A 27,430-nucleotide genomic window follows, 5' to 3' on the forward strand; every position below is an offset into this window, starting at 1 on the left:
TTCACAATGACAGCTCTAAGTATTCTAGCCAAAACAAAACAAAAAATCAAACTTGAATCTAACATTTGATCAAGCTTCTAGATTTAGCTAGCAATTCACAGGAAACACAGCAGACAGAGGAATATGTTACATGACACCACTGGGATTAGGGGTGTGTGTATGTCATGAAAATTCAGATTGCAGAAAATTCAACAGAACAAACGATTCAGTTTGATCGACAAATAAATTGGGGAGTAGGGAGAGACAGAGTCAGAATCTCTAGGTTAAAGGAGGCTTTAGAGACATCATTTCATTGCAATACTTCAACTTTATCACAATTTGCACAATCTAAGTTATGAGATATATGGGAAAATTTAGCATTGATTGGCATTGAAAAATATAAGAAAATATTGTTCATTTGGCATAAGTGTGATAATGGTAGAATAGTTATGCTTTAAGAGTCCTTATTTTTTTAGACACTAAATTTTAGAGAAATTATGGATGAAATGAACAACAAATGAAGAACAAAATGAAAAAGCAACATGCCGAAATGGAGAAAATATTTGCAAATCATATATCTAATAAGAGGTAAATGTCTAAAATATATAATGAAGTCACACAATTCAACAGCAAAAAAAAAAAAAAAAAATGATCCAACTAAAATATGGGCAGATCTAAATAGACATTTTTCGTAAGAAGATAAAAAAATGGCCAACAAGGACATGAGCAGATGCTCTACATGATTAGTCATCATGGAAATGCAAATCAAAACCACAATGAGATATTACCTTAAGCCTGTTAAAATAGCTGATATCAGAAAAACTAGAAAATAACGTGTTGGTGACAATCGGGAGAAAAGGAACCCTCCTGCGGTGTTGGTGGGAATGTAAACTGGTGCAGCCACTATGGACAACAGTAAGGAGGTTCCTCAAAAAATTAAAAAGAGAACTATTATATAATCCAGCAATTCCCCTTCTGGGTATTTATCCAAAGAAAATGAAAACAGTAAGTGAAAAAGATACATGCAGCACCATGATCATTGCAGCCTTCTTTCAATAGCCAAGATAAACAACATTTAGGTTGGAAGTAACCTAAAAATCCACTGATAGAATATTGGATAAAGACTCTGTGATAGGGGGATCCCTAGGTGGCTTAGCAGTTTGGCACCTGCCTTTGGCCCAAGGCAAGATCCTGGGGTCGCGGGATCGAGTCCCGCGTCGGGCTCCCTGCATGGAGCCTGCTTCTCCCTCTGCCTGTGTCTCTGCCTCTATCATGAATAAATAAATAAATAAATCTTAAAAAAAAAAAAAGACTGTGACACACATACACACAATGAAATATTATTCATCCATACAAAAGAATGAAATCTTGACATTGGTGACAAGGATAGACCTTGAGGGCAATATTCTAAATGAAATACGTTCCAGAAAGATAAAAACACTGTATGATCTCTCCTATATGTGGAATCTAAATACACACACACACACACTCTGCCATTTTATACAATATGAAAAATAATGTTCAGGACTGCAGTTCCAACAAAACCTTATTTACAAAAAACAGGCAGTAGTTTGCTACCTTTTGCATGACTGCAGCCAAAGCTCACAGTCTGGCCGCAACTTCATGAAATCCTCAATCAGACCCACCCAGCTAAGCTGCATCTTGGGGTTTTGATCCTCAGAAACCATAAATTGAGTTTTACACTGCTACATTTTGACTTAAACAGAACTCATACACCCCATCCTGTCCCTCCCTACCCACCCATTGCCAAGCTTATTCCCTCAGGCTTTTTTTTTTTTTTTAAGAATTATTTTATTTTTTTGAGATAGAGAGCATGAGCAGGGAGGAGGGAAAAGCAGGCTCCCCCTGGAGCAGGGAGTCAACATGGTGCAACACTCCTTCCTCCCTACATTCCCTATCTCCCTTATTTTTCTCATATTCACCATGTACCATACGTCCTACTTTCCGGTCTTCCTCGAGTAAAAGCTTCACAAAGACAAGTGTTTCTGTTTTGATACTGCATTATGCAGCTTCTTTTATTTGCAGCTGCTTTTAGTAAATTATGTAAATAAATGAATTTGCTGATCCCAACTAACCTGCCAACTCCTTAAATGCATAGTGTGCTCAGGCCTGATTAATTCTGAATAATAATTTTAAACATCTAAAGATCACCACCAGATCATCTGAAAGGATTAATCTAGGGGAGGAATGGAGGCGGTTGGTGTCTGGAACACTCCATCCTCACTCTATACTCTACAGGCAGTTCCACCCCTCTTGCTGTATGTTACCACCTACCCCGACTAGTGGACATCTGCACTCAGACCTTCCTCAGGACATCTTGTGGACCTCAAATTGAGCATGGCCTAAAATGAACTTTCTCCCTACTCCTGCCTTCTCTTATTGTGACCAAACTCAGCAAACGGCTTCTAGACAATTGTCACCCTTGTCCCTTACCACCAAATCAAGTCCCACAGAGGTTATCCTCTGAAAAATCTCTAAAACCTACCCGCTTCTCCCCATCCCCCCAACACCCCAGTGCTACCTAGCACATCCACAGGATGTTGCCATCCACCTTCTGGTCTCCTTGCAACAGATAGGACCTCTGAAAACCATTCTCTACAATGCAGCCATCTCTTTCAAAATGTGCATCTCATTGGATCACATTGCTGTTTACTTAAAATTCAGTAGTTTCCCATTGCTTTAAGGTTAAAGCAGGGATTTCTGCCCTGCACGGGCTGGTTTTCACCGATCTTCCCAAGTTCTCCTCATAACCACCAATAACTATTCCAGAGGTACCCTATACCAAACTCTCATTGTCCCAAGAACTAGACTTATGCTGTCCTGCCTGAAACACCCTTTGTTTTTACCAGTTACCAGGTCTGTTCTAGGTCAGCTCAAATGCTTCGCTGCCTGCCTTGACTAAATCAAATTCCATTTATAAACTCCTTTGTTGTACTTAAATTTTAATGGGATTATTTGGGCAGTGGTCTCACCATACCAGAGAGTAGGCAGTTTTTACTCCCTCGTACCCACAATGCTCAACAAAGGAAGCAAAGAAAGAGCTTGGTTAACTATCGGTAGAAAACACGAACAATTCAAACAGGGCAGTTTAGAGGTTATTACAACTCTCTGGGAGAAACCAAGGAGTTGCTGTACTAGAGCACATTAATGTTGGGGAGCACTTCAACAGTTAATAATCAAAATTGACACTCTTGATAAATTATTCCAAACATTCCCCAAACCACTTTCTACTATCAGGGCCCATGGCCTAAGTACCTAAGGTACTGACACCACTTTCAGATTAAAAGTAGAAAAAGACATTGCCTGGGACCACCAGAAAACCAAGAAAATTGACATGGCTTTAGTACCTGCCCCCCCCCCCCACCTCACTCAAAGGCCATTTTATTTGGGGGAAGGGGGCCCATCCACCGAGAACTAAGTGATACATGACCACTTTTTTTCAGAAAAATAGATTTTATTTATTCATGAGAAATGCAGAGAGGCAGAAGACACCATAGGCAGAGGGAGAAGCAGGCTCCTCGAGGGGAGCCAGAGGTGGTACTTGATCCCGGGACTCCAGGAGTCATATAAACAGCATACACTTAAAAGAAGCAGGCGCTTAAGATACACAGTATAATGCTTTTTATTCAATTCACCAATAAACTAAAAGTCCATTTCTAGTTGTTTCTTTCTTTTGCATGCTACATTTATTTTCTTAGGAAGCAAAGCCCTGTAAGGGGCAGCCTCACTAGTCTTCAGACTCAGATTCATCTTCATCTTGACTAATTTGGAAATAACGAAGTTCGTAAGTCTCTTTGTCAGATGCAACCACACGAAGCCAATCACGAAGATTGTTTTTCTTAAGGTATTTCTTGGTAAGATATTTCAAATACCTTTTAAAATAAAAACATGAATTTCATTAAGAAATACAGTATTTACGATGCAAAAGATAATATAGAAGATATGCAACTGTATTCATCTTGAATGTTCCCCCAAAATATTTGTATCATGCATTGTGCAAGGTTGCTGGGAATATGAGAATAAGGTAGCCTCTCAAACCAAGTTACAATCAGCTGATGCCCTACAAACTATTCTCTCATCTCCCTAAAATAAACATCCTTTTTGTTGAAGATACAAAGACCAATAGTAGCTTCTCTTCAGTTTTACTACCATAACCAGATTACCTTCCTATCACCACTATCAACCTCCCTATCTCAATCCTATGATCAATCAACAAAAGGAAACCTATTAAGAGGGCTGAACCCGTTTAGAAGTTCAAAGTTATTGACACACTTAGAACTAGCATATGGCTCAATTCTTATAAAAAGCTTTCAGCACGGTCTAATTTCATCATTCCAGCCATTCTCTTCCATTTACACTTTACGGCAATTCTGAACTACCACCCATTCCTCAAGCTTCCCTGTCCTTTCTTAATGCTGTTCCCTCATTCCACAGCCTGACACTGCTCATCTCAGGTTCTCTGCAAATTCTTATGCCCTATCTCTACCTTCGCCACAGCAATTACAGCATTGCATTTTATAATTATGTGCATGTCTGAGATAAGATGCTTCCTAGCATTACCTTTCATCCCTGGATCCCTAATGATGAACTCATAACCACACAGCTAACATGCACTGCTGTTTCAGTCCAAGCCACCACCAGTGCACCTGTCCTCACAATAGGTCCACAGTTGTCAGCTTCTACCATCAATCTTTTCCAGTTACAATTATTAATTCTCTAAGTTGCATGTCTCACTCCAGCACTTCATTCAGATGATTTCCTTGAGCATCTTACTAAAAACATGAACCCTGAAATCCTCTTTATACATTTACACAGCACTTACAACTACTTAGTATCACATTTCATGGTCTCTTTCCACTAATTCAAGCTCCTTAGTGGTAGGTACTTGCCTGCTTGGCTATCTGGTCCTACAAGAGTGCTTTCATGTTAGTACTTATTATCTGTTGAATAAATTAGACTAAAACTGGCAAAATAGACTTTACCTTTCACTGGCTGCCTCTACTACATACACCATTAAAGCCTTAAAAATACATATAAGAAAACATATTATTTAATTTGGGACATTAGTTTCATGTTACACATTAGACATGTTTCTTACAACATATTCTAATATTAAAACATCTAACATTGTTAAAGTTTGTTAGTATTACAGGAAACAAATACCAACCTTTTAGAGAACTGTTTCTCAGAAACTACTGTGATTTTATTCTTGAAGCGTTCAATGTGAACAACATTCCCCAGATTTCCAGTTTTTCCATTGACTTTAACCTTCTCCCGGAGAAACTGCTCCTATTTTACAACAGAGAAAAAATGCAAAACTAGGGAAGAAAACCCTAGATATTCACTAGGGAAGGTACCCTAGGAATAGAGCTCAGGTTAAAATCAAATATTACACACTTATTTCATTAAGAACTCTATTACAATGATAAAAACAAGCTGAGTAGAGGGATACTTACAAAATTTCCAGAATCAAAAATTCCATCTTCTACTGGATGGGTAAGGTCCAAGTTAAACTTCCAGGTTGACTTCTTAGGCTTCTTGTCTTTCTGTTACAGAAGTAACATAACTGTAACTACTCAGTTTACTCCATGTATATACAAAACTTTAAAATCTGTATCAGTCCAAAGATGTACAATGTTCTATATATATATATATGAAATAGTGCAAAATCCTAAAAAATTGCTAAATATCTATTGGATATATACCCCTTTTCTTAGCCAGGCGGTCCTGAGAAGGGGTACACTCAATATGGTTTAACCCGGGTTTTTGTGAACCCAACGGGAATTTCCACTGTGCCCCATCTAAGTGTCTCAAAAGTGCAAAACTCAAGAGAGCTTAAAGCATGTGGCAAGCTACTCTTAAGTTCCTCTCACCAGAAACTCTCAAAGACTCGTATTAACTTTTCTGTATATTCAAACTGAACACCACCCGGGGTTGGTTCGAACCTCTAATCAAGCCCATTCTGTCTCACTCATCAAGAGAAGTGTCACGGCCTTTATTAGTATTTTCCAGACCACCGACGTTCAATCTTAAGTTACCAGGTACCCTTTTACTACAGGTCAGGCCCTGTGGGACACAGGTAGGGTACCTCGGCTTGCCAAGTTGGATTACAGGCCAGAATAGGAAATTCTAACCATTCAAGTCTAGAGAATGAAATCCTTATATCGTTCTAGGCTGGGGGGTGGTAGTGTTGTACCTTAAGTCTTGTAAACTTTTTTAAAAAATTTATTTTTTTATTTTTAAAAGATTTTATCTATTCATGACAGACAGGGAGAGGCAGAGACACAGGCAGAGGGAGAAGCAGGCTCCCTGCAGGGAGCCCGACGTGGGACTCGATCCCGGGTCCCCAGGATCACGCCCTGAGCAGAAGGCGGCGCTAAACCGCTGAACCACCCGGGCTGCCCTTTTTTTTTTTTTAATTTAAAAAACATGCATACTTTAGTCTTCCACACCCCAAACTTAGCCCGATGCACATAACCGGGCTAGGCCAAGTTAAATGCTGCTGCAGCTACTGCCAACATACATTCGGACAACATGCTGCAGACAACCAGGTCACCATCAGAGGATACAATTCCAAGTCATACCCACACGAATGGACACCAGGTAGTAACAAGTGAGCTTTCAGGGAGTCGAATAACTTGTACCAAAGAAGAAGAAAAAAAAAAAAAAAAAAAAAAACCCGAAATCCTAGAACTGGTAAATTGGCGACATACACCTACCTTTGCAGATCCCCTGTGGGCTGGAGTTAGCATCTTTCTGGCTGACCCCCTTGATAATCAGTGAATACAAATAAAACCTCCTGGATCTGCGGGTCGTGACTTTCTTCGTTGTAGAGAGATTCGTTCACGAGGGAAACGCGCAGCTCCGAGGCGCCCCCGCCCGGACCGGCCCGACTACCCAGCGTCCTTTGCGGCGCGCGCACCCCCGGGCCGGGGCCGGCCCCCGCACCCGCACCCGCACGGAGACGCGGCCCCGCGCTGCCCCCCGCCCCGCCGGCCGTCGGGCCTCCTCCTTCCTCGCGCGGCCCCCGCCACCCACCATCCTAGGCCAACTGTGCTCGACAGCGTGGCAGCCGCCAGGCGTCTCGGCCACCACCACTCAACCTTCTCGTGCCCCCGACCCGGCCTCCCCGCCTCCCCTCCCTTTGCCTCAAATGATAGGTTTTCCCCCAACTCGCCAGACGCAAAACCTCCCTCTACCCCGCGCGGGTGGTCTCAAGCGCCCACGGAAACCCACGCGCACTCACCGGCGCCATCTTGGAAGCCGGCTCGGCGATCGGAAGAGGAAGCCGCGGCCGCGCGCCTCGTATTTATAGCGGAACGTGCTGCGTCACGCGCCGGGAGCGTAGCCCCGCCTCCTCCCGGAAGAGAGCGTGGGGAGGCCCCGCGACGCAGGGCCCCGGGGGCGTGAGAGCGGGAGGACGAGCCTCGGGAGCTGCCGGGTGCGGGCGCGCGGGCGGGCGGCCGTGGGGGGTGGTTCGGGGTTTCCCGCCCTTGACGACGGCCGCGCCCTGACCTCGGAGGTTCCCCGCGCCCCCGCATCGACGCCGCCGAGGGATGGGCGACTCGTCTTCGGCGCAGGGCCCAGAGGCCTTCCCTCCGTCCGGGGCCGGGCAGGGCCTTGGGGTCCGAGGGCGAAGAAGTCGTCTCCACGGCTTTACGAGGTTCCCGGATGTTGGAAACGACGCTTTTCGGGGAAGCAAAAGATAAACTAGGTGCTTGCGGGGGGAGAAAAGTCTTGAAACCAAAGCAAACGTATCGCTCACTTGTGGAGGAGGATTCGATCTTCTCATGGGCGTTAGTCAAGCCTGCGCAGCAACGAAGGTGGAGTCACTGCTGTGCAACAGGACCCAGGTCAGGCCGCCGTGTAAGCAGCCAAGACGGGGCCCCGCAGGCCCCGAGCTGGTGCCCCCCCACAGGAGGCCTGCAAAGGCCCCACACTGATCCGACGCCTTTGAAAAGGGAAGATCTTTTGCAGCAAACTGGCAAGACCTGCTGCAAAGGGATGCAGACCCTTTCCCCTCTGACCGCATGGAAACGGCAGCGGCCCCGGAGGCCCTGCCCGGATGGCCTTGGGATCGCACAGAGATCCTTCTTCGCTCGTTAAACATCGTGGGCAGCAGGTGCTCAGAGCTGACCCAGACCGGAGGGAGGCCCTGTCTCAACTGCACGCTCACGACACGACTGCGAGCTTGCTTCCCTGGCTTCCTAGCCCCTATGTTTTATCTTGGTATGTGATTCTCTCTTGTGCTCTGCGTGATGTTGTGTAAGAAACCGAAGTGGAACACCAAGGAAGTGGCATTGAGTTTGGAATCCTGAACTCGCTTTGTATTTATGTTGCCCTTGCCCTTGTGACTGAATAAAGCTGCCGTTATGGAAAGACACCCCTGTGTGCACCTCCATACCGTGCTCATGACACCCGAGGACTCTTGACTTCCATCCCAAACGCTTCGCGGTTAAAATTCAACGGATGTTTGCTGAGACCTAAGATAGACTAACCACGGGGGTGGGGTGGGGGGAGGGTGGCCAAAGGAGAAAATAGCTTTTTTTTTTTTTTAAGATTTTATTTATTTATTCATGAGAGACACACAAAGAGAGATAGGCAGAGACACAGGCAGAGGGAGAAGCAGGCTCCATGCAGGGAATCCAACGTGGGACTCGATCCCTGGTCACGAGGATTACACGCCCCGCCCAAGGTGCTAAACCACTGGGCCACCGGGGCTGCGCAGAAAATAGCTTTTGAACTTTGAAGAATTGGAGGTTGACATCAAATCAGAAAAGTGACATGTTTCTCATTTTTTTTCTTTTTATGGAGGTGAAACTCTCATACTGGGGGGTCAGGGATAGGGATGGAGTGGACTTTTGTTAATTTGGAGAGTGAACCAAGAAAGTGACAACCGCCTATTATCTTTTATGACTGCAGTTAGTAATACTAGAAACTATGCTTTAATGAAGCATTTAATGTGTGGGGTCTGAATAGAGGTATTGAATTCCTGGGGAAGATCCATTTCAAGAAGGTATCTTTGGTGGTTTACTTCAAGAACCATAATAATTCCACTTGTTTTCCAAACATTAAGGGGGGGTGGGGGCGGGGAATGCAATTGGCATTTTCTACTCGAGGGCTCCTCAGGCTGCAGAGCAGAAATGATCCTTTCACTATTGGGTATTTTGAAAATAAGCCATTAATTGAGGCACTATTTTATTTCCGTTGTTTTTGGCAGACTTCCATGTTATGACCAAAACAAAAATTGTTAAGAGCTGTTAAGTACAAAGGAGATATTAAAAACGTGTTTCAAAATAGCTAGTAATCTCAAAATAACTAGGTAGAAACTATAATGGAAAAAAACAAGATGTCTCCAAATTGGGGGGAAAACCCTAACAAGAATATTAACTAGAAATGTGCTTCCCAAATTTTACACACACAGTCTGAACACAATGCCTGTCTGTCAACACCCTTCTCCCAGATATTTTTATTTTGACAATGGATTTTAAAACATGAATTAAATTCTGGAAAGAGTCAAGACAATGTAGAACAATAAGGAGAAGTTGCCTTTCCAGTTATTCAAATATACTATAATAAATGATAGATATATTTCTAATATAAACTTCAGTCATTTGATCTACATGATTCTGGAGCTTGAACAAATCAAATTATAGAAGGACAATATGGCAGATCAAATTCACAGAGAAACTCCTCCATATGTAGCCACCTTAAAAAAACTGGCTGAAACACAGTTTTATACATAATTTCTAATGTGTGATTAAGTTGGTGGAAAGTAAAAACTTCTGGAGGCAGAAATGACAAGGCATGTTCATATAAATTTGGGACTAGGATTAGCTCTGCCCAAATAGCATGAAAAAGCTAACCTAAAAGTGTGCTTGGACCGGTAGTGCTAGGCAGAAGCAAGTGCAGATGCTGTCTGGAGAAATGCACTTTTGATCCAAGCACAAAGGATCCCCTGTGATAAACTTACAGAAATATGAGCTGACATTTTTTTTTAAGTCACTACATACATAGGAAAACAAGCCACTATGAATGAAAATCAACCTCCCCAAAACCTATAAGCCAGACCAATATATATTGGAATTATAAAGAATATAAAATAAGTGTCTTGAATATATTTAAAAGCTAAAAGTATGTAAAATATGGTAAGGGAAACAGGAACAATCAAATTGGCCAGGACTAAAAGAAAAGTTCTAGAAATTAAAAATAGAAAACCTCAGAGAGAGTGGATGTGTTAAACAGGAGAGTAACCAAGCTGCAGAGAAAATTAAGGAATGGGAAATTACTTAGAATGCAACATAAAAAAGCACTACCCATCTCCAGAAAACTAATACTCAAATAACATGGTAGCACAAACAATCCCATGAAAGCAAACTGCACAGCGTTGACAAAGGATGTGTTCAGCCCTCTGTGCAAACAATGAGGCACTGAGAGAACCTTATTACCACCAAAGAGTATTGCTTTTAACTCCTCCAACCTTGAATGTTCTTTGTTAAATAATCATAAATGAAAGTTAACAGTACCAGATAGGGGAAATAGGAACTGAAGTTACTGCTGCTTGTTCTTCCTTTACTAATTTGTTTAGAAAGCATTAAAAACTATGATTAAGATTTATGCTTGCTTCAATGCGTCTTTTCTCTGTATTTAGGAAAAACTTCAGTGATTGTTTTTTTATTATTTCTAACAATTACAATTTCAGAAATAAGATTTTCCACAGGAATTCTGAATAGATCAAATTTTAAAATGAGAATAAGTATCTTTTTTTCATTAATTTTTGTCATTTTTATCTTGTTATTTTTAGCTTGGTCATCCATCTATTGGTGGCCATTTAAATTATTTCTACTCTTACACTATTATAAACAATGCTTTAGAAAACTCAAATTAATGAAATTATTATCTTAAGCCAAAAGAAAAGCTCATGAAAAGAAATAAAAAGAAGCAAAAAAGATAATGCATAAAAATATCTAAAATCCCACCTGTTTGGAAATAGCTATTTAATGCTTTGGGGGGCATGCATGTCTGTGAATGTGTATGTATAAATATAAATCATTTAGATTACACAGGTAATTATATTCATTTGTAAAAATTAGATGGCACTATATGTTTTCTGAATTAAAAAACTATTAAGAAATAATTACTGTACCTAAAATTGTAAAAATTATGAAAATAGTTCAAAGAACACAGACACATATAAATACAGAAAAATCTGGACAAAGTATACATAAATACATACATGTGTCTATATATCTTTTATCCATATTTTTTACCTATTATTAACATTTTGCCCTATTTATCATTTGTTTTTCCTCTCTCTCCATCTATATCTACATCTATAAATCTTTATGGGATGTTTCTTGCTAACCTTTTCATTTATTTCTTTTATTAAAATTGTTCTGTTTAGGCTTTCTATTTCTACTGAGATTGATTCTAATAGCCACATTTTCCTAAGAAATTGTATCATTTAGGTTTTCAAATTTATTTGAATAAAATTTTTTGGTTTTTTATTTCCTCAGCATTAGTAGCCATTCCTCTTATTATTTCTCATTTTTTTATATTTGTGTATTTTTCCTCCACCTTAAAGAAATTGGTCAGGGGTTTGTTCTTTTGTTAATTTTTCAAAGGACCAGAATTTTATTTTTTTAATGTGCTATTTTTCTATTCACCCTACTAATTTCTTATTTCATCTGTATCATTTCTTGTGCTCTCTTTTGGTTTATTTTGCTGTTATTTTCTAGTTGTTTGATTTATGACTTTAATGTCACTTATGTTTATTCTTTTATTTTTATTGATACAGATGTTAAGGCTACATATTTTTTTTACTGCTTTCTATAGATTCTGATATATAGTGTTTTTACCATCATTATATTTCAGGAATTTCTTCTGTTTGTAGTTCCCCTTTCAACATAGAATTATGTAACAACAGGTTTTTAAATTTCCAGGTAGAAGAGTTTTCTTATTTTACAATTTTGTTTTTCAACCAACAATGCTATCCATGTTTATGGTGTTCTCTGCCTATCCTTTGCATTCATTTATCTTGGAATTGATATGTGTGCTATTTTAAATATTTCCACCTTATAGAAACTGCTTTCTTTGTGTCCTAAATATTTATTCTGAAAGTTCATTTGCCTCTAAAGGAAGGTATATTTTCTAATATCAGGCTGTTATTAGTGATATGTATGTAAAATCTCCAAAAGATTTATTTCATTGATTGCACAGCAATTAAAACGAACTAGGAGGAAAGCAGTTTTAAGTGAAACTCATATACATAATTGTGAACAAAGAAGGGCAGACATACTATCAGTGTTAAGTAGGTGAGCTTCCATTCTCCTAATTAGAATCTCACTAACTAAGGTTTCCAAGCTTTTGGGGGGCCTCCAAAACACTGGGACACAAGTCATTGTGATGCTGGGATGTGCCCATGAGTGTGGCCCCAAAGTTATTTTGACTGGATCCAGAAATAAATCTCAAAATAGGACAACGGATTAATGATGTAACCTTGTAGGTAAGTTCTTTTTAGCCCATACACACCCACCGGTTGCAACTGATCCTGCTGAATGTATCATGAGAATATTGGCACACCTTATCTTGTACTTTGCTCTATTGCATTTCACAGATTTTTTTCTTTCAAGTTGAAGGTCATAGCAACTCTTTAGCCCAGCAAGTCTATCATTTTTTCCAACACCATCTGCTTACTTCATATCTCTATGTCACATTTTGGTAATTTTCACAATATTTCACACTTTTTCATTATTATAGTATTTGAATTGCAAAAATCTCATAAAACTTTAATGGATTGGGTGTTGTTTATGGATGAGGAAGGAAAATGAGTTTCTTGACATGGAATCTACTTCTTGTGAAGATGCTATGAAGATTACTGAAATGACACAAAGGATTTAGAATATAACATAAACTTACTTGCTACAGTAATGGCAGTGTTTGATGTTTGAGAGGATCGACTCCAATTTTGAAGGAAGTTCTATTGCGGGTAAAATGCTATCCCAAGTATTGCATGCCTTAGAGAAATAGTTTATGAAAGGAGTAATTGATCAATTGATCAGACAATTTCACTGTTGCCTCATTTTAAGAAATTGCCACGGCCACGCAACCTTCAGGAACCACCACCTTGATCAGTCAGTAGCCAATCAACATCGAGGAAAACTCACCAACAAAAAGGACTATGACTTGTTGAAAGCTCAGATGATGGTTAGCATTTTTTAGCGATATTTTTAAATTCACGTATGTACATTGCCTTTTTAGATATAATGCAATTGCACACTTAACATACTACAGCATAATGTAAAAGTAACTTTGTATGTACTAGGAAACCGAAAATTTCATTTGACTCCCTTTGTTTTGATATTCGTTTTATTCCAATGTTCTAGAACCAAACCTGCAATATCTCTGAGGTATGCTTATAGATGTTTTAAATTTCCAGTGGAACACACACTTTAGATAGATAGTATGAGTTCTAAATGAGGCAATTCTACAGGATACCTCCTATTTGGATAGAATACTTAATTATAAGGTTAGAGATGGAGTTGGGGAGATTAAGACATGCTGACACCTAACAAATAATCAGCCTTTTCACTCTTTTTCTTTTCCTCCCAGGCGTCCCTCTGGGAGACCAAGCTACTGGTATTTACAAATGGCCAAAAAAAAAAAAAAAAAGAAGAAGAAGAAGAAGAAGAGTGGGACTAAGAACTGGAAGACTAATCTGGTACTTTGTTTATTGCACAATTATCTCACTGGATTTGGAAGGGTATGGATATCAATAATCCTAGCCATGGATATGAGGTTATAACTGTTCTGGTAGTCTTTTGGCATGGTTCACATGTTGGAGTGGGAAATATTCTAGAATGGTACAGTGTGTAAAAGGAAGAAACAGTTGAGCCGTCTAGGGATGAAACTATCCAGACACTGTTGATTACACATAGAATTGGAAAAAGGATGAGAAGTTTGCTTCAGGGACTCATCACACCATTCACATCACTGTGGAAAGAGAACAGCAATGCTGGCAGAGAAGCAATGTTTCAGAGTCTGGGAGGTCAGGGGGAGGGGAGGGACACTTAACTGCTCTTGCATTCTCTGGAAGAATGGGAGGAAAAGGATGAAGATGGGAATATGTTTTTACTCTTGTAACTATAGAATTTTGAACCATGGGACAATTTTACATATTTTAAACTATTAACTTAAAAATTAAAACAAAACTGTGCCCAAATCTAGAACTAAAATTTAAAAATTAACATTCACAGCCACAAAGCTGGGGTGCTCTCTAGTAAGGATTGAGCTATAAAAACATGGTAAAAACAAGTTAAATTTTCTTTTAATAGTGCTAAACACATTAATCCATACTGTTTTCTAGTATGAAGATGGTTTTAGGAATGTATGTGTACAAGAATAAGGCAAGTTGTTAAGTTAACTTTATTTTATTTAATATAACTGATGAAGTTACCAGACAAATATATTGTAATGTAACAAAAAGTTATAATTGATGTTCATCATCTATAATGTAAAGGAGTTCAGTAATTTAGTGTAGCCAAAGACAACATTTGAATTTTACCCATTTTTGAAATGTAAAATGCACAATTATAATATCCATACTACAGATCTTATGATTTTAAAGTTTTAGCTAAAACATGAGTCTCTGTAGATAAAAGCAAGAATTCTCCTAATACCTAAAACAAACAAAATGTGTTACTAATAAAGTGCCACTAGATTAGACAATGCCATTTCAACTATTTCCTTTTTGGAGAGGAGATTACAGGGATATAATCATATGGGACTAGTAATTTTCATTATACTAGCATGGAACTAGTAATTTGCATTATATTTTGTAACAAACACAAGAGTGCTTATTTATAGTAGGTGTAAAGAATTCCTCTCAAGAAAGATCACAATTATGACTTATGACAAGCTGTACAGTCATCACTGAATATAGTTTAGTGTCCAGAGTTTTTAAAAAATATAATCTCAAACTAAGTTAATCCTAAATCTACCAATACCAAGGAATGGTTTTAGGGGCTTCATATAAATAAAAGAACCTCTCCCTCAATTGTAAAATAGGTTTCACTCAATTCTAAGGCGAGAGGAATAGTCGTGGTTGGTAAAAGGTTGGCAACAAGTATGTTTCTAGTAGGTGAAAGCCTGATATGCATTGCTAAAAGATGCATCTTTCACATAAGGAAAACATGCTAATTAGATGTAGACAGCACTTTTCAGTTCAGGCACTTGAACTCACTTGGTAGTTAAGTTGATGTCCAGATGTATACTTAATGGAGAAACATTAAATTATATAGTGACTTCAAGTCATGTTCTCACAGAACATCTGTGTTCCATAAGCTAAATCCAAATGTTCCCTACTAAAATCAAATAATGAAGCCATATATCCAATTCAGGGGAAAAAATTTAATGGATTAAAGTTAATAGATTGAATTTTCTCAATTTTAACATTTTTCCACAATAAATTTTTCATAAGCCTTTGTTGTCTGTTACTTGTCTGAATGCTAGGAGAAAAAAGGCTTAAAAACTATAAAATATTATGCCTAAGTAAAGTTAGAAAATTTTAAACTGTTGATCAGTTCAATATAATGTACGGTTTATGGAAATATGCTTATAGTTTGCTCTTATATTGCTTAAGAGCCACATTTTCTCATAGTAAATTTGTTTCCAGTTCATATTATAGAATTCAGTATGTAAACATTTTCGTGTACCCAAAAGAGCATTACGAATTTTTTATCTGTTATCCCTAAATATGTTTGAGAACCACTACATCTTTGTCTGGCTCTAAAAACTATCTTTGGGGTCCATGCCAAAGGAATGCTTTCAGATACATCATTAAGGTTTGGGTTTAAGATAAGACTAACAAATTCTATTCTAAAATGAAAAAAATATGGCAAGATTCCAGTATAGATGTTACCAATGTTCCCATTTTTTTTTTCCTTTAATGCTTAGCATATGGGTTAAGTATGTGGATGGTAAGGATTTTTTTATTTGCATGTATCATTGTACTACAATTTGGGAAATTTTTGCAATATACTTTCAGGCAGTTAGCTTTAAAATACTGCAACTTCAGCTCTTAGCACAAACAGCCCTGAGAACAATGCATTCAAATTACAGCTCAACTAGAAATAATCTAATTGAGAAACTTTAAAGTTACAAAAACAAATTCTGGAAAAGTTGTAAATTAAAAAAAAAGTTACCAACATTTGAGGCACTACCAGACTACAGTACTTTAAAGAGTTGGAAGGACTTTGTAAAAAGAACAAACATACAAAGCTATGTGTGCATATGCACACACTCACATTGTGCTATACTGAAAAATTGTGTCCCCAAATTTTATAGCCTAGACATTTTATTACAGCATCTCTTATTAAAGGTATCATGCTCTGGCTGCAGGAGAGTTTTGGTAATTGTTACAAAGCACTGGTACAGAATTTTGTACCATAAATGGTAACGGATTCAAGAGCTTGGTTAGCAACAATTTCAAGTGACAGACAGCCCTTGGAGGGGAGAATGAAAGAAACATCATAATTATGTTTATGATGCAAATGCTAAGTCAAAGTAGCAATGATTTGATCAATTTCAGAGGGTATACAACTTTGTAGTAGCAAATAAGGTATATAACAAAGTCTTCACAGTAGAAAGAAAATATGTTGCTCTAGAAACAAACAAATATTCCACTTGTTAATATTGTATATAAATTGGTGAAATGCCTGCAGACAAAAACAGCGTATCATTGCATAATCTATCAACATGACAGTCTACACTCTATACATGGTAACCTGTGATATTTAACATTTGCTACAAAAAAGTACAACAAATACTAGGAGTCAACGTCTAATATTTCTGATGTCAAAAAAGAATGAAGTCACTTCTGTTCTATGTTAAAAAAATGTTTACCTGCTTCCTTTTAATATAATTTATAAAGCTTTACTAAATGAAATATTTTGTTCTAGAGAAACATGTACTGACTTACGTGAAAATAAACAGTCCCATATCTTTAAAATCTATACTTATATATCAGAGGAGTATTTACATTTCATTATAGTACTTAAAATATTTATGCATAAATAGCTTTTGCCATTCAAGGTATGAAGATAGAGATGCATTATTTTAATTTACATATGCTTACCTCACAATTGAAAATGTATTTATGTGAAGTTTGACAAGTTAGGAACAACGAGGGCATGCTAATCCAGAATTAATAGTAAACCAGAACACTAATATGGTTAACTGGGGTCATATGAGTGACCAGCAAGCAGCATAGATTGAGAACTTCCTGGGATTCCTGTGGGTAACAATGCCAACCAGCAACAAGTAAAACACACAGTATAGATTACTAAAAAAACTAGAGCAGTATGTAGTAGATACTTAAACGGAACACTGGAAAGAATTTAGCCTAATTTCTAATTGTGCTTTAGATGAGCAAAAGCTAAAATGTTACACTAAACTGATTAACTACAACCTCAATATTTCTTGTGCTTTAGAACTCCTCTTACATTTCTCTTAAAATATCATTTCTTCTCCACATGGATCTGCTGAGATCAATACAAGATTTAAAAATGTGCACAAATTAAGTAACTAAAACCTTTAGGATCGTCTATTTCTGATGCCTATATTCAGTTACTGATTAGATCAGTTACAGCATCATATATGTTTTCCTCTAGATGATAGGAACAAAGGCCTTTCAGAGTTCAAGGAATGATAGGAAAGGTCTCATACTGTTTTAGAGAATGAAGGTATTACTGAAATAGTGATTTTTTTTATGAGTTTCATTTCAATATAATGATTGTTACTGAGTCAAAGGTCCTCACAAACCCTGTAACAATGTCTAGAACCCTGGAAATAAGATAAACGTGATTCAAAGACTAAAGAGAAAGGTAGCTGAGTCACCTAACACTTTTTAAAAGACTTCCATTTCTAGAATTCTTTCTTAGTTCTGTTTCGTACCAGTAACTTAATTAAGTACATAACAATCAGGAAAAAATAGATGTACTTCTTAAAATAAGTAAAATAATAATCACATAAAGTAACTCATCTTCCGTGATTCACTTTCATTTCACTTTAGAAAAAGTGTACATAAATTTAACAAATGTGCCAAAACAATTTAAAGTAAGAATTTCCAGTTTTTTGTCTGACAACTAAATATTTTAATGTAAAAAAACAAATGAACAACAAAAAAAAAAAACTCCTTAAAAATGGTTGGAAAGGAGTGACTATTATAAATAACAGCAATTTATTCAACATAATTGATAAAAAGCACTACACAGTATCCTATAAAGCAGGTCCCTCCTTTAAATACAGAGAACAAATGGAAAAAGCAAAAACATAACTAGAAACTTCCTATTTTTATGCCCAATACACAGGCCTCCAGTAAAGACCTATAGTTCTAACCAACTCCCTGTGCTACAATCTGACTTGCTAATATTATAGTCACCCAACAGTTCAAGGCCTGTCAACCACAAGCAGGTACCAAAATCACTACATATAAGGTAACATTTAGTTCTCCAACAATTTTGGCAAAGAAAAGTATGACTGAGGTAATACAGGTGGCTGCACATGCCTACTAGGATGACTGACACTTTTTGATAACATGGTATCTATTTAAGGATTTGTGCTTGCCACACACAGGCTGAAACTGTGACAATCCCAATCCATAATCTATTCATTCTATAATAAGTGTGAAATTAATGTAGAACAATTCAACTTAAATGTGGTACTTCAATACCACTAGATGCTACATTGTCTGATTTAAAACCCTGGTTTATTTATCAACTAAAATTCAGGAATGATTTGCTCAGACAAATCATATCTGCTGAAGCCATCTTATCAGTTTCTTGGACTCATTGAAAACCACAGGAAAGTTATAGGAAAGACACCTACAAAATTAAAAAAAAGAGAATTACACATCTTGATTATTTTAAATTAACAATTGCCAGCAAAACCAACTCAGCACAATTTCAAAACAATTAAAAAAGAAATGAGGTTGCTTATGAAGGCCATAGCTTTGGTGACAATTTAGAGCCAAACTTTAGATCTGTGGTTGATCCAGACCTAAACATTTTGCTCGTGCCTGATGTTCCCATTTATTTGCAGGGCTTTATGGCTACAGCATATTCTTCACTCATTGCACACATAACAGATACCTAGAAGGCAAAATGTAGGCAAAAAGTTATTCAGAAGGCAATACATGTATAAGATATATTTAATTTGTTATAGGCTTCGTATTTGTGGAAATTTTATACACGTTGACCTTGGAAAGAAGAATTCCAAGACTAGATAATCTACTTTCTTTATGGTTTTCCAGAGCAAAATTTCTCAATTGTGGTTTTTTTTAAGAGAACTTCCAAGAACAGGGAGAAAAGAGCTATAAATACCTCAATACTTGCTAGATGTTATACTTCTGAGAGTTATAACAAAAAGACAGAGCAAATCACTTTCACGCTTTAGTATTCCCATAACAACCTTTCTCATCCTTAATAATTCAGATGCTGATCCTCAAAACAGATTTGGGTTTGGCAGTATCTACTCATCAAAAAGTGAACTTTGATACTTTCTTTGGTAATGGGTCTCTAAGAGTATCACGGGAAAACTGTCTTATAGAGACCATTCTAAATTTCAGCAGTATTTAAAAACTACATTTCATAGTTGGCATTTTTTGCTAACTAGTTTAGGCCAAAGTTTTTATAAAGAGCAATTTCCCCATAGGTCTTTACCTGTACATCTTCACCTGCATTGTATTTTCCTTCTATTTCTTTACCTAGTTCACCTTCTGGCAGCTTAAGATCCTCACGAACTTCACCAGTTTCTGTCAGCAGGGAAAGGTAACCATCTTGAATGCATATGAGCTATTAAAAGAAATTGTATCATTTGCACTGATTAGATTATATTGGCTATTTGTAATATTTATATAGTTAGGTTGCAATCCACAATAATTGTAGAGGTACAGTAATACACTAATATATTCTAGTGCTTAAAAATGCTAAACATATAAAAGCATAAAAGATGTACAGACTAAAAGTGTAAGTTCACTCTTTCCTGCACACCACCTTCCCCCAAATATATATATAATCATATATATATAACCATATATATACATATAAATATAGTATGTCCCAAAGAATTTATATTTATGTAAACAATACAAATAGTTGCTTTCGAAAAAATAAATGGGAATCCAAAACGATTCCCTTTTCAAGGAGCCTGCTTGTGCCCATCTTCAGAAAAGTAGCAACTCGGAATAAAATCTGGAATGCTTTAGGTTGTTGGAGGAGAGGGGATGTTTGTTTCCTTTGCCTTCCTTTGGCTACCTACACATATACTTCAATCCCTTCTGGACTGTGCTCCCTTCTCCGTCACATGCCGAAGTTGTCCTCTCCTTTGATCTAGGCCAGAACCATGGATGGGCAGCAGGTTTCTTTAGTCACCAGCTATGACCTTCCCACCAACAGGGAAAACTGTATCCTTAGAAATCGGTAGTGATGGATGATCTAGCTGTAAGAGTGTGGCCATTAACATGGTGACAGAAGACAGGAGGGCTCTTCAAGACATTGACACCTTCAACACCTCCATTGAGGAGATAGATACTCCTCAATGTTGCTGACCTCATCTGAGGGGCTGCCGTGCTCTCTAGCCCTACCTAGGATTCAGTCCATAGGGGGCTAAAGAGGAGCAGGAGTGGGGAAGGAAGAGAGTCATGGGATGGACATCTTGTCATTTTTTTTCTTTGAATAAATGTCACTTTTTGAGGCAAGAAAAAAAAAAGGGATATTACAGGTATTTTTCAACAAATTGTTTTCACTTAACAATATGTCTCAGAAATCTTTCCAAATTGGAAACTATGGACCTACCTTAGTCTCTTTAACCACTTCACAACTGCATAGGTAGATTGTAACTTATTTAAACTCTTTTCCCATGGGCATAAAGTTAATTTTAGTTTTCCATGATTACAACGTGTTCTTTAATTGTAAACTTATAATTTACAATGTGATTATGAACAAACATCAATGGAAAATTTTGGGTCTTCAGTTTGCTACCAACAACATTAGAAGCTAGAAACACTAGCTTGTTGATGATATTAATGAGACAAACTCAGTCTAACCTTCAAAAAGGCAGTTTTGACATCACTAAATTTTTTTATTATAGGAATGAGGAAACAGGCTGTACTCTTATTCTAAAAGCATGTACATTATCAGTATGCTCATACTTCTAACAGATTTTATAAAAGGCAGTTATTCAGAATACAAGATGCTAACATTGACAAACACAAAAGGGGCCAAAGATACGATCCTTACCTCCCTTTAGTTACCATGATATAACACAAGCATACCGTAGAGGTAGATTTCAAAGCTATCTTCTATGGTACTACCAAGTCTGGCTATGGCTTTCCTCAGACACCCCACCAAGAGATTTCAGCTTTTGCACATGTCTAAAATCTCAAAACAAAACAAAAAAATCCTCCAAAACAACCACAAATACTTTTAATTCATCTTTACATCACTCAAACATTTGTAAGGTGGTTGGTAGAGGAGAGGGGAACAAGGAGGTGGAGGCAGAAGTATAGTGTTTTGTTTTGTTTTTTTATCACACCAAACACTGTAGACACTACAAAGCAACAACCACAGTAAGTCTAGTTATCATATGTCATCATACAACTGACTCCCTTTACCCATTTCTCTCATCCCCACCCCCTCCTAATAACTGACCACTAATCTGCTCTATTAGTTTTGTTTTTGTTCATTTGTTTTTTACATTTCACATGTAAGTGAAATCATACAGCATTTATCTTTCTCTCTTTGACTTATTTCACTTAGCATAATACCTTCAAGTTCCATCCAGGTTATTGAAAATGTCAACATTTCCTTTTTTATGGCTGAGTAGTAGTCCACTGTGTATATATACCCCATCTTCTTTACCCATTTATCCATTAACAGACATTTAGGTTGTTTCATATCTTGGCTATTATAAATAATACTGCAATGAACATCTGAGTGCATATATCTTTTGAAGTTAGTGTTTACATTTTGTTCATATAAATACCCTGAAGTGGTATACTTGGATCATATGGTAGTTCTACTTTTTTTGAGGAACCTCCAAACTGTTTTCCATGGTGGCTGTACCAATTTACATTCCTGGTAACACTGCATGAAGGTTCCTTTTTCTCCAGATCTACTCCAACACTTGTTACTTTTTGTCTTTTGGATAATAGCTATTCTAACAGATACAAAGTGATATCTCATTATGGTTTTGATTTTAAGTTCCCTGGTAATTAGTGATGTTGAACATCTTCTGTACCTGTTGGCCATCTGTATCTCTTTGGAAAAATGTCTATTTAGATCCTCTGCCCATTTTTTAATCAAGTTGCTTGGGGTTTTTTGCTGTTGAGTTCCTTATATATTTTGGATATTAACCCCTTATTGAATATATATTTTGCAAATATTTTCTTCCATTCAGTATTGTCTTTTCATCTTGATGGTTTATTTTTCTGTACAGAAGCTTTTTAGTTTCATACAGTCCCACTTGTTTATTTTTGTTTTGCCTTTGTTTTTGGTGTCAGATCCAAAAATTTAATGTCAAGACCAATGTCAAGAAGCTTACCCCCAATATTTCCTTCTAGTTTTGTGATTTCAGGTCTTCCTTTCAAGTATTTAACTCATTTTGAGTTAATTTTTGTATATTGTATAAGATAGTCTGGTTTCATTCTTTTGCATGTGGCTGCCCAGTATTCCCAACACCATTTATTGTATAATTTTAAACAATTAGTGACAGGCTTATAAGGTAGGTCTTTCTAATTTTGGCTCTTTTAACAATTTAAAGAAAGAATTTAAAGTTCCCACTGCCATTAGTGACTGAAACATAAAAGCATAATAATAATAATACTGATACTTTGGTATTTCTTTATATAATGGTGGTATTTTATTTTTAAAGAGTTAAGAATTCATAAGTTAAACTGTGGGATGAAATAAAGAGCATTTCAAACAAAAAATGTATAGACATTATAAAAAACCTAATAAAACAACATATTTTAAAAACTAAACATCTTATTAAAATAAATTGCTATGTGAAATAAAAATAAAATTTTTTTATTTTTTATTTTTTTTAATTAAACTTTCAAAAACAAAACTACACTATACAAAAATAAAATTAGATAATGGAAATTATTTGATCTTCTTACACAAATTATTTTTTTTTTTTTTTTTTTAATTTTTATTTATTTATGATAGTCACACAGAGAGAAAGAGAGAGAGGCAGAGACACAGGCAGAGGGAGAAGCAGGCTCCATGCACCGGGAGCCCGATGTGGGATTCGATCCCGGGTCTCCAGGATCACGCCCTGGGCCAAAGGCAGGCGCCAAACCGCTGCGCCACCCAGGGATCCCATTCTTACACAAATTATTTAAAAATTTTCAGACACATAGAAAAGTTACAAAAATAATACATCAAAATCCTGTATCTTTTTCCCAGACTCACCCATTGTTAATATTTAACCACATGTGCATTTTTTCTGTATATGGGAATGCATAAAATGCATACAACATACATTCTTATTCTTTTCTTCTTTTTACCAAACCATTTGAGAGTATGTTTCAAACATCATGACTCTTTAGCAATAAATACTTCAGTGTGTTTTCCTAAGACAGACAAACTCTTATATAATGAGCTTATTTTTCAAAGTTAAAAAATGCATTATTGTTAAAATATTTAGTGTATAGTCCATACTCAAATTTGACAATTGTCCAATATTGTCTTTGATAGAAACTTTTTTCTCCCAACTCCAGGCTCATACCTTGTATTATTTGGTGTGGATAGGTGCATGAAGACCACCACAGCACAACAAATATAACTGAAAAGGCTCACAGAGTTAATTTTTTTAAATGAACAGAAATAAGTATTATATGGTGACTTGATAATGAAGTGATGTGATCACTGAGCATTTACTGTGCCAGGCACTGTTCTAAGCATTAACCTCACAATGATCCCATGAGGAGGTTATTATTCTTACCCTCATTTTATAAACAAAGAAAAAAAGGTGAGAGGATAAATAACTTGCCAATCAAGGTCAGATAATTAGTATTAAAGTAAGGATTCAGAACTAGCCTGTTTGACTTGAGTCATTCTCTTATCCATAATAGTGTAGACTACATAGCAAAGGCTGAGATAGGATGAGGCAAGCAAGGCTCTTGTCTTGAGTGCAAAATTTAAGGTGGCACCAAAAAAAAAAAAACCCATCAGTTACCAAATATTTTAAAATTAGAATTAATGCAAAAATTTCATGATGAACAAAACAGCAAAATTTTAAATAAAAACAAAATTTGAATTACTGATTTTTTTTCCTTTTGCCTAAGGCTCCACTGGCTTGACACTGTTAGTGGTCCTGTTTTCATTTAAAATTTTGTGCTCACTTACCTTGTTCCCCTCACCCTAGTCTGGACCCTGCTGTATCCCCAAATAAAACCCAAACCAAATTTTTCCTTTTTGTTAGATCTCGAACTCCAAACAATGACTGGTTAATTTGATCATAGTAGTAATCATATGAATTACTGATACTATCTTTTTGAAATGCCCAAAAGCAAAAGCATTCTGTATTAAGTACATATTAATATATATATAATAAATATTGAACATTCAAAGCATTCACATGTTAAGGATGAAAACAGAAATCCATTTTTTGGTAAAAGAAAAGTCTATACCTAGCCTTAGCTACACTATCCTTACTTCACTGAATAATCCCACATGCATTTAACAAATGTTTATTGAGCACCCACTATAAGCCATGTCTAAATTAGGTGTTCCAAGTACAAGGGAATGGTTAGATGGAATTTTTATGAAGGCAAAGGGGGGGGAGCAGAAAAGAATTACTTTTTGGTACATATCTACCGATAAGGTAATTATGGGATACATTTTCTCCTTAATCCTCCCATTATCCTTCCTTTGTAGATGGAAGATTGAGGCTCAGAGAGATTGTATAATTTGTCCAAGGTCATCCAGCTAGAAAGTGGCAGGAGCAGATCTAAACCCAAATTGTTTGATTAAAAAAACTCAATATGCTATTATTATAATAAGACAATGCAAATTTCTAGAAAGACTCCAAAGCAACCTAGAAAACATTTACAAGTGGGAAAGTGAAAATATACAACTGCTTAGTAGAATAAACTATGTAAAAATAGGGACGGCTGGGTGGCTCAGCAGTTGAGCATCTGCCTTCAGCTCAGGGCATGATCCCAGGTCCAGGGATTGAGTCCCTTATCAGGCTCCACGCAGGGAGCCTGTGTCTCTGCCTCTCTGTGTGTGTCTCTCATGAATAAATAAAATCTTAAAAAAAAAACTACATAAAAATATTTTTACATGTGTACAAAATAAAAGGAAATCATATGTTAACTGCAGTTGATGGTAACATGTATATAATAGAATAAAAGGTACAGCAAGAAATCAGTTTAAAATGAATGAAGAAAATCTAAGTGTCACACTTGCATTTCTGACTCCATAAAATGAACAAAAAAGAGTTTTATATACGGTATGCTTGACGATGAGATTGAAGACTTACAATAAAGACTTTAGTTATAATTAATCTGAGGTCCCACATCCTATGAGGTCAATGGTTTGGTTACCACCAATACTCCGAAACAACAAAATGCTATCATTAAACATGACTTATCCAAATGTATAATTGGAACTACAAGTTGGAAGTCTAAACCTATAATTTAACAAAAGGTCACAGCATGGTCACTGAATGTAAATAAAACAATTAGATAGTTTTGTATTTTCTTTACCATATGCCATGGTGGTATACTTTATCCCTTACATTAAAGACTTTCAACTCACTTCCCTATTTAAGAATATCAAATTCTGACTCACATTCAATAATATACAAACTTGATTGGGGGAACATGAATTCCAATGATTTCTTAAAAGTCTTAGGCTTGACAAGTGAAAAGAAATAAAATATCCAGGGGGGAGTTATCTGAATTGGAAATATTTTACAACGAAAGCTTAGTAGTTTCACTGAACACTGAACTTAGTCACAATAAGCAGTCCCTTGGTCTGAGAAATAATAAGACATGTTCAACTTTTTAAGAATGCAAAAATGTCAAAATAAAAAGCAAATCAGCTATAATTCTAGATAAGATACAAGTGTTAAATACCACTATTTTCAATTTCTAAGATAGGTGGTGGTGCTTAGTACCTGGTTAGAAAAACCTACAAAACTACTACCAGGTTTTGTTGAATTCCTGTTGATAGTAGAATGCATTTACAACTTTAAGAAACAAAAAACACCATTTTAAAGGAAGCTAGTACTCACTTGATAATCGTTTCTCTTAATATTTGGAACATCCATGTTGTGAGTAGACGGGCAAATATCTTCATATTTTTTGCCCGTGAAAATATCAATTCCGACAAGGTGAACCTAACAGAGGAGGGAGAACAGGAAACCTGTTTAATCTTTGCCAAGTATATCACTCATTACACACACAAGAGCACAATACCAAAGCTGATTATGACAGATTCTTTCTCCTTCCAAGGTCATCTAATTTTATTTTCTTAAAAAAAAAAAAAAAAAAAAAAAAAAAAAAAGCAGGGGTCAGAGAATTGAGAAGCAGCGAACAACGAAACAGCTTCACGACCTATCAAGACCCAATTCCTAGTCTAGGAATTCAGTTATAAGACTGTGTAAGAGAAATGAAGTTATGTTAGAACAGGTTTTCTCATCCATAAACAGAACATGTATTCTAAATCACTGGGATTCAGGAAAAAGTTTCCATTACCGGTTAACGAAACATTATTAAGGGCCCAAACAAGGAAATGCTACCTTTCAGTATTCAAAAAGCCATGGCTGGTCACTCAGAAATCGTGGTCAAGAAAAAAAAAAAAAAAAAAAAAAAGTCATTATTGCCGAGTTATAAATATGGAAATCTCACGTTCCCTACTGGAATACAAAATGATCAAAACAGCAAGGCAAAGGGAGACCGGGGAAGGGCACTGACTTACCTTGGCGTGACCGTGCTTTCCGGTCTTGGAAGTTGACATTTCCACTATTTTGCATGGTCGTCCTTTGAGAACCACGAAGCCGTTTTTGCGCAGGGCCGAGCACTGCATAGGGTAAGTGCTGGAAGCCCCGGCATCTCCAGTGGTGAAGTCGATCTCGTCCGCCATGGTGGGCTGGGGCGACCGTAGCTTCCTCGGGGGCGGGGGGCGGGGGGGGGGAGGGAAACTATGCAAAAAAAAAAAAAAAAAAAAGTTTGTGTTCGCTTTTTTTTTTTAACAACGGGCACGCAAGGCAGGGAGACATCACATTTCGGACAGGCTGCGGGCCAGACATCGCGGGTCCAGTCCCCACCCCGCCCCCGCCCCCATTCGCGGAGCACCCACCCGGGAATAGTGGGCACTTTCTAACTCGGGCCTCTATAAACTTTTGCACCCGGAGGAGGGAA

General features: G+C 37.1%; 2 protein-coding genes and 1 non-coding gene across 8 annotated transcripts; 1 reads left to right on the forward strand and 2 right to left on the reverse strand.

Annotated features, from left to right (window-relative positions):
• Positions 1 to 3,598: 3,598 nt before the first annotated feature.
• On the reverse strand, positions 3,599 to 7,315 carry RPL22L1 (ribosomal protein L22 like 1). The gene is made up of 4 exons (XM_038583882.1): positions 7,247 to 7,315; positions 5,457 to 5,546; positions 5,168 to 5,289; positions 3,599 to 3,872 (listed from the first exon to the last, which is right to left on the reverse strand). The coding sequence occupies exons 1-4, from the start codon at positions 7,253 to 7,255 to the stop codon at positions 3,728 to 3,730; spliced, it is 366 nt and encodes a 121-aa protein (XP_038439810.1). The 5' UTR covers positions 7,256 to 7,315; the 3' UTR covers positions 3,599 to 3,727.
• A 7,090-nt stretch (positions 7,316 to 14,405) lies between these two features.
• Positions 14,406 to 27,204, reverse strand: EIF5A2 (eukaryotic translation initiation factor 5A2). Of its 6 annotated transcripts, none has more exons than XR_005384002.1 (5): positions 26,988 to 27,189; positions 26,302 to 26,406; positions 19,763 to 19,850; positions 19,057 to 19,148; positions 14,406 to 18,881 (listed from the first exon to the last, which is right to left on the reverse strand). XR_005384002.1 is itself a non-coding variant. In XM_038583884.1 (5 exons), the coding sequence occupies exons 1-4, from the start codon at positions 27,150 to 27,152 to the stop codon at positions 19,089 to 19,091; spliced, it is 462 nt and encodes a 153-aa protein (XP_038439812.1). In that variant the 5' UTR covers positions 27,153 to 27,204; the 3' UTR covers positions 14,406 to 18,881; positions 19,057 to 19,088. The 6 variants fall into 6 exon arrangements, 5 of the variants coding, with proteins under 5 accessions (XP_038439812.1, XP_038439814.1, XP_038439815.1 ...); XM_038583884.1 differs by having other exon boundaries at positions 19,719 to 19,850; positions 26,988 to 27,204; XM_038583886.1 differs by lacking the exon at positions 19,057 to 19,148.
• Positions 20,178 to 20,320, forward strand: LOC119867569. Its single transcript, XR_005384085.1, has one exon. It is a non-coding gene; the product is annotated as a small nucleolar RNA SNORA67 (small nucleolar RNA).
• Positions 27,205 to 27,430: the final 226 nt, after the last annotated feature.

Source organism: Canis lupus, chromosome 34, assembly GCF_011100685.1.
Source record: "Canis lupus familiaris isolate Mischka breed German Shepherd chromosome 34, alternate assembly UU_Cfam_GSD_1.0, whole genome shotgun sequence".
NCBI lineage: Eukaryota > Metazoa > Chordata > Mammalia > Carnivora > Canidae > Canis > Canis lupus.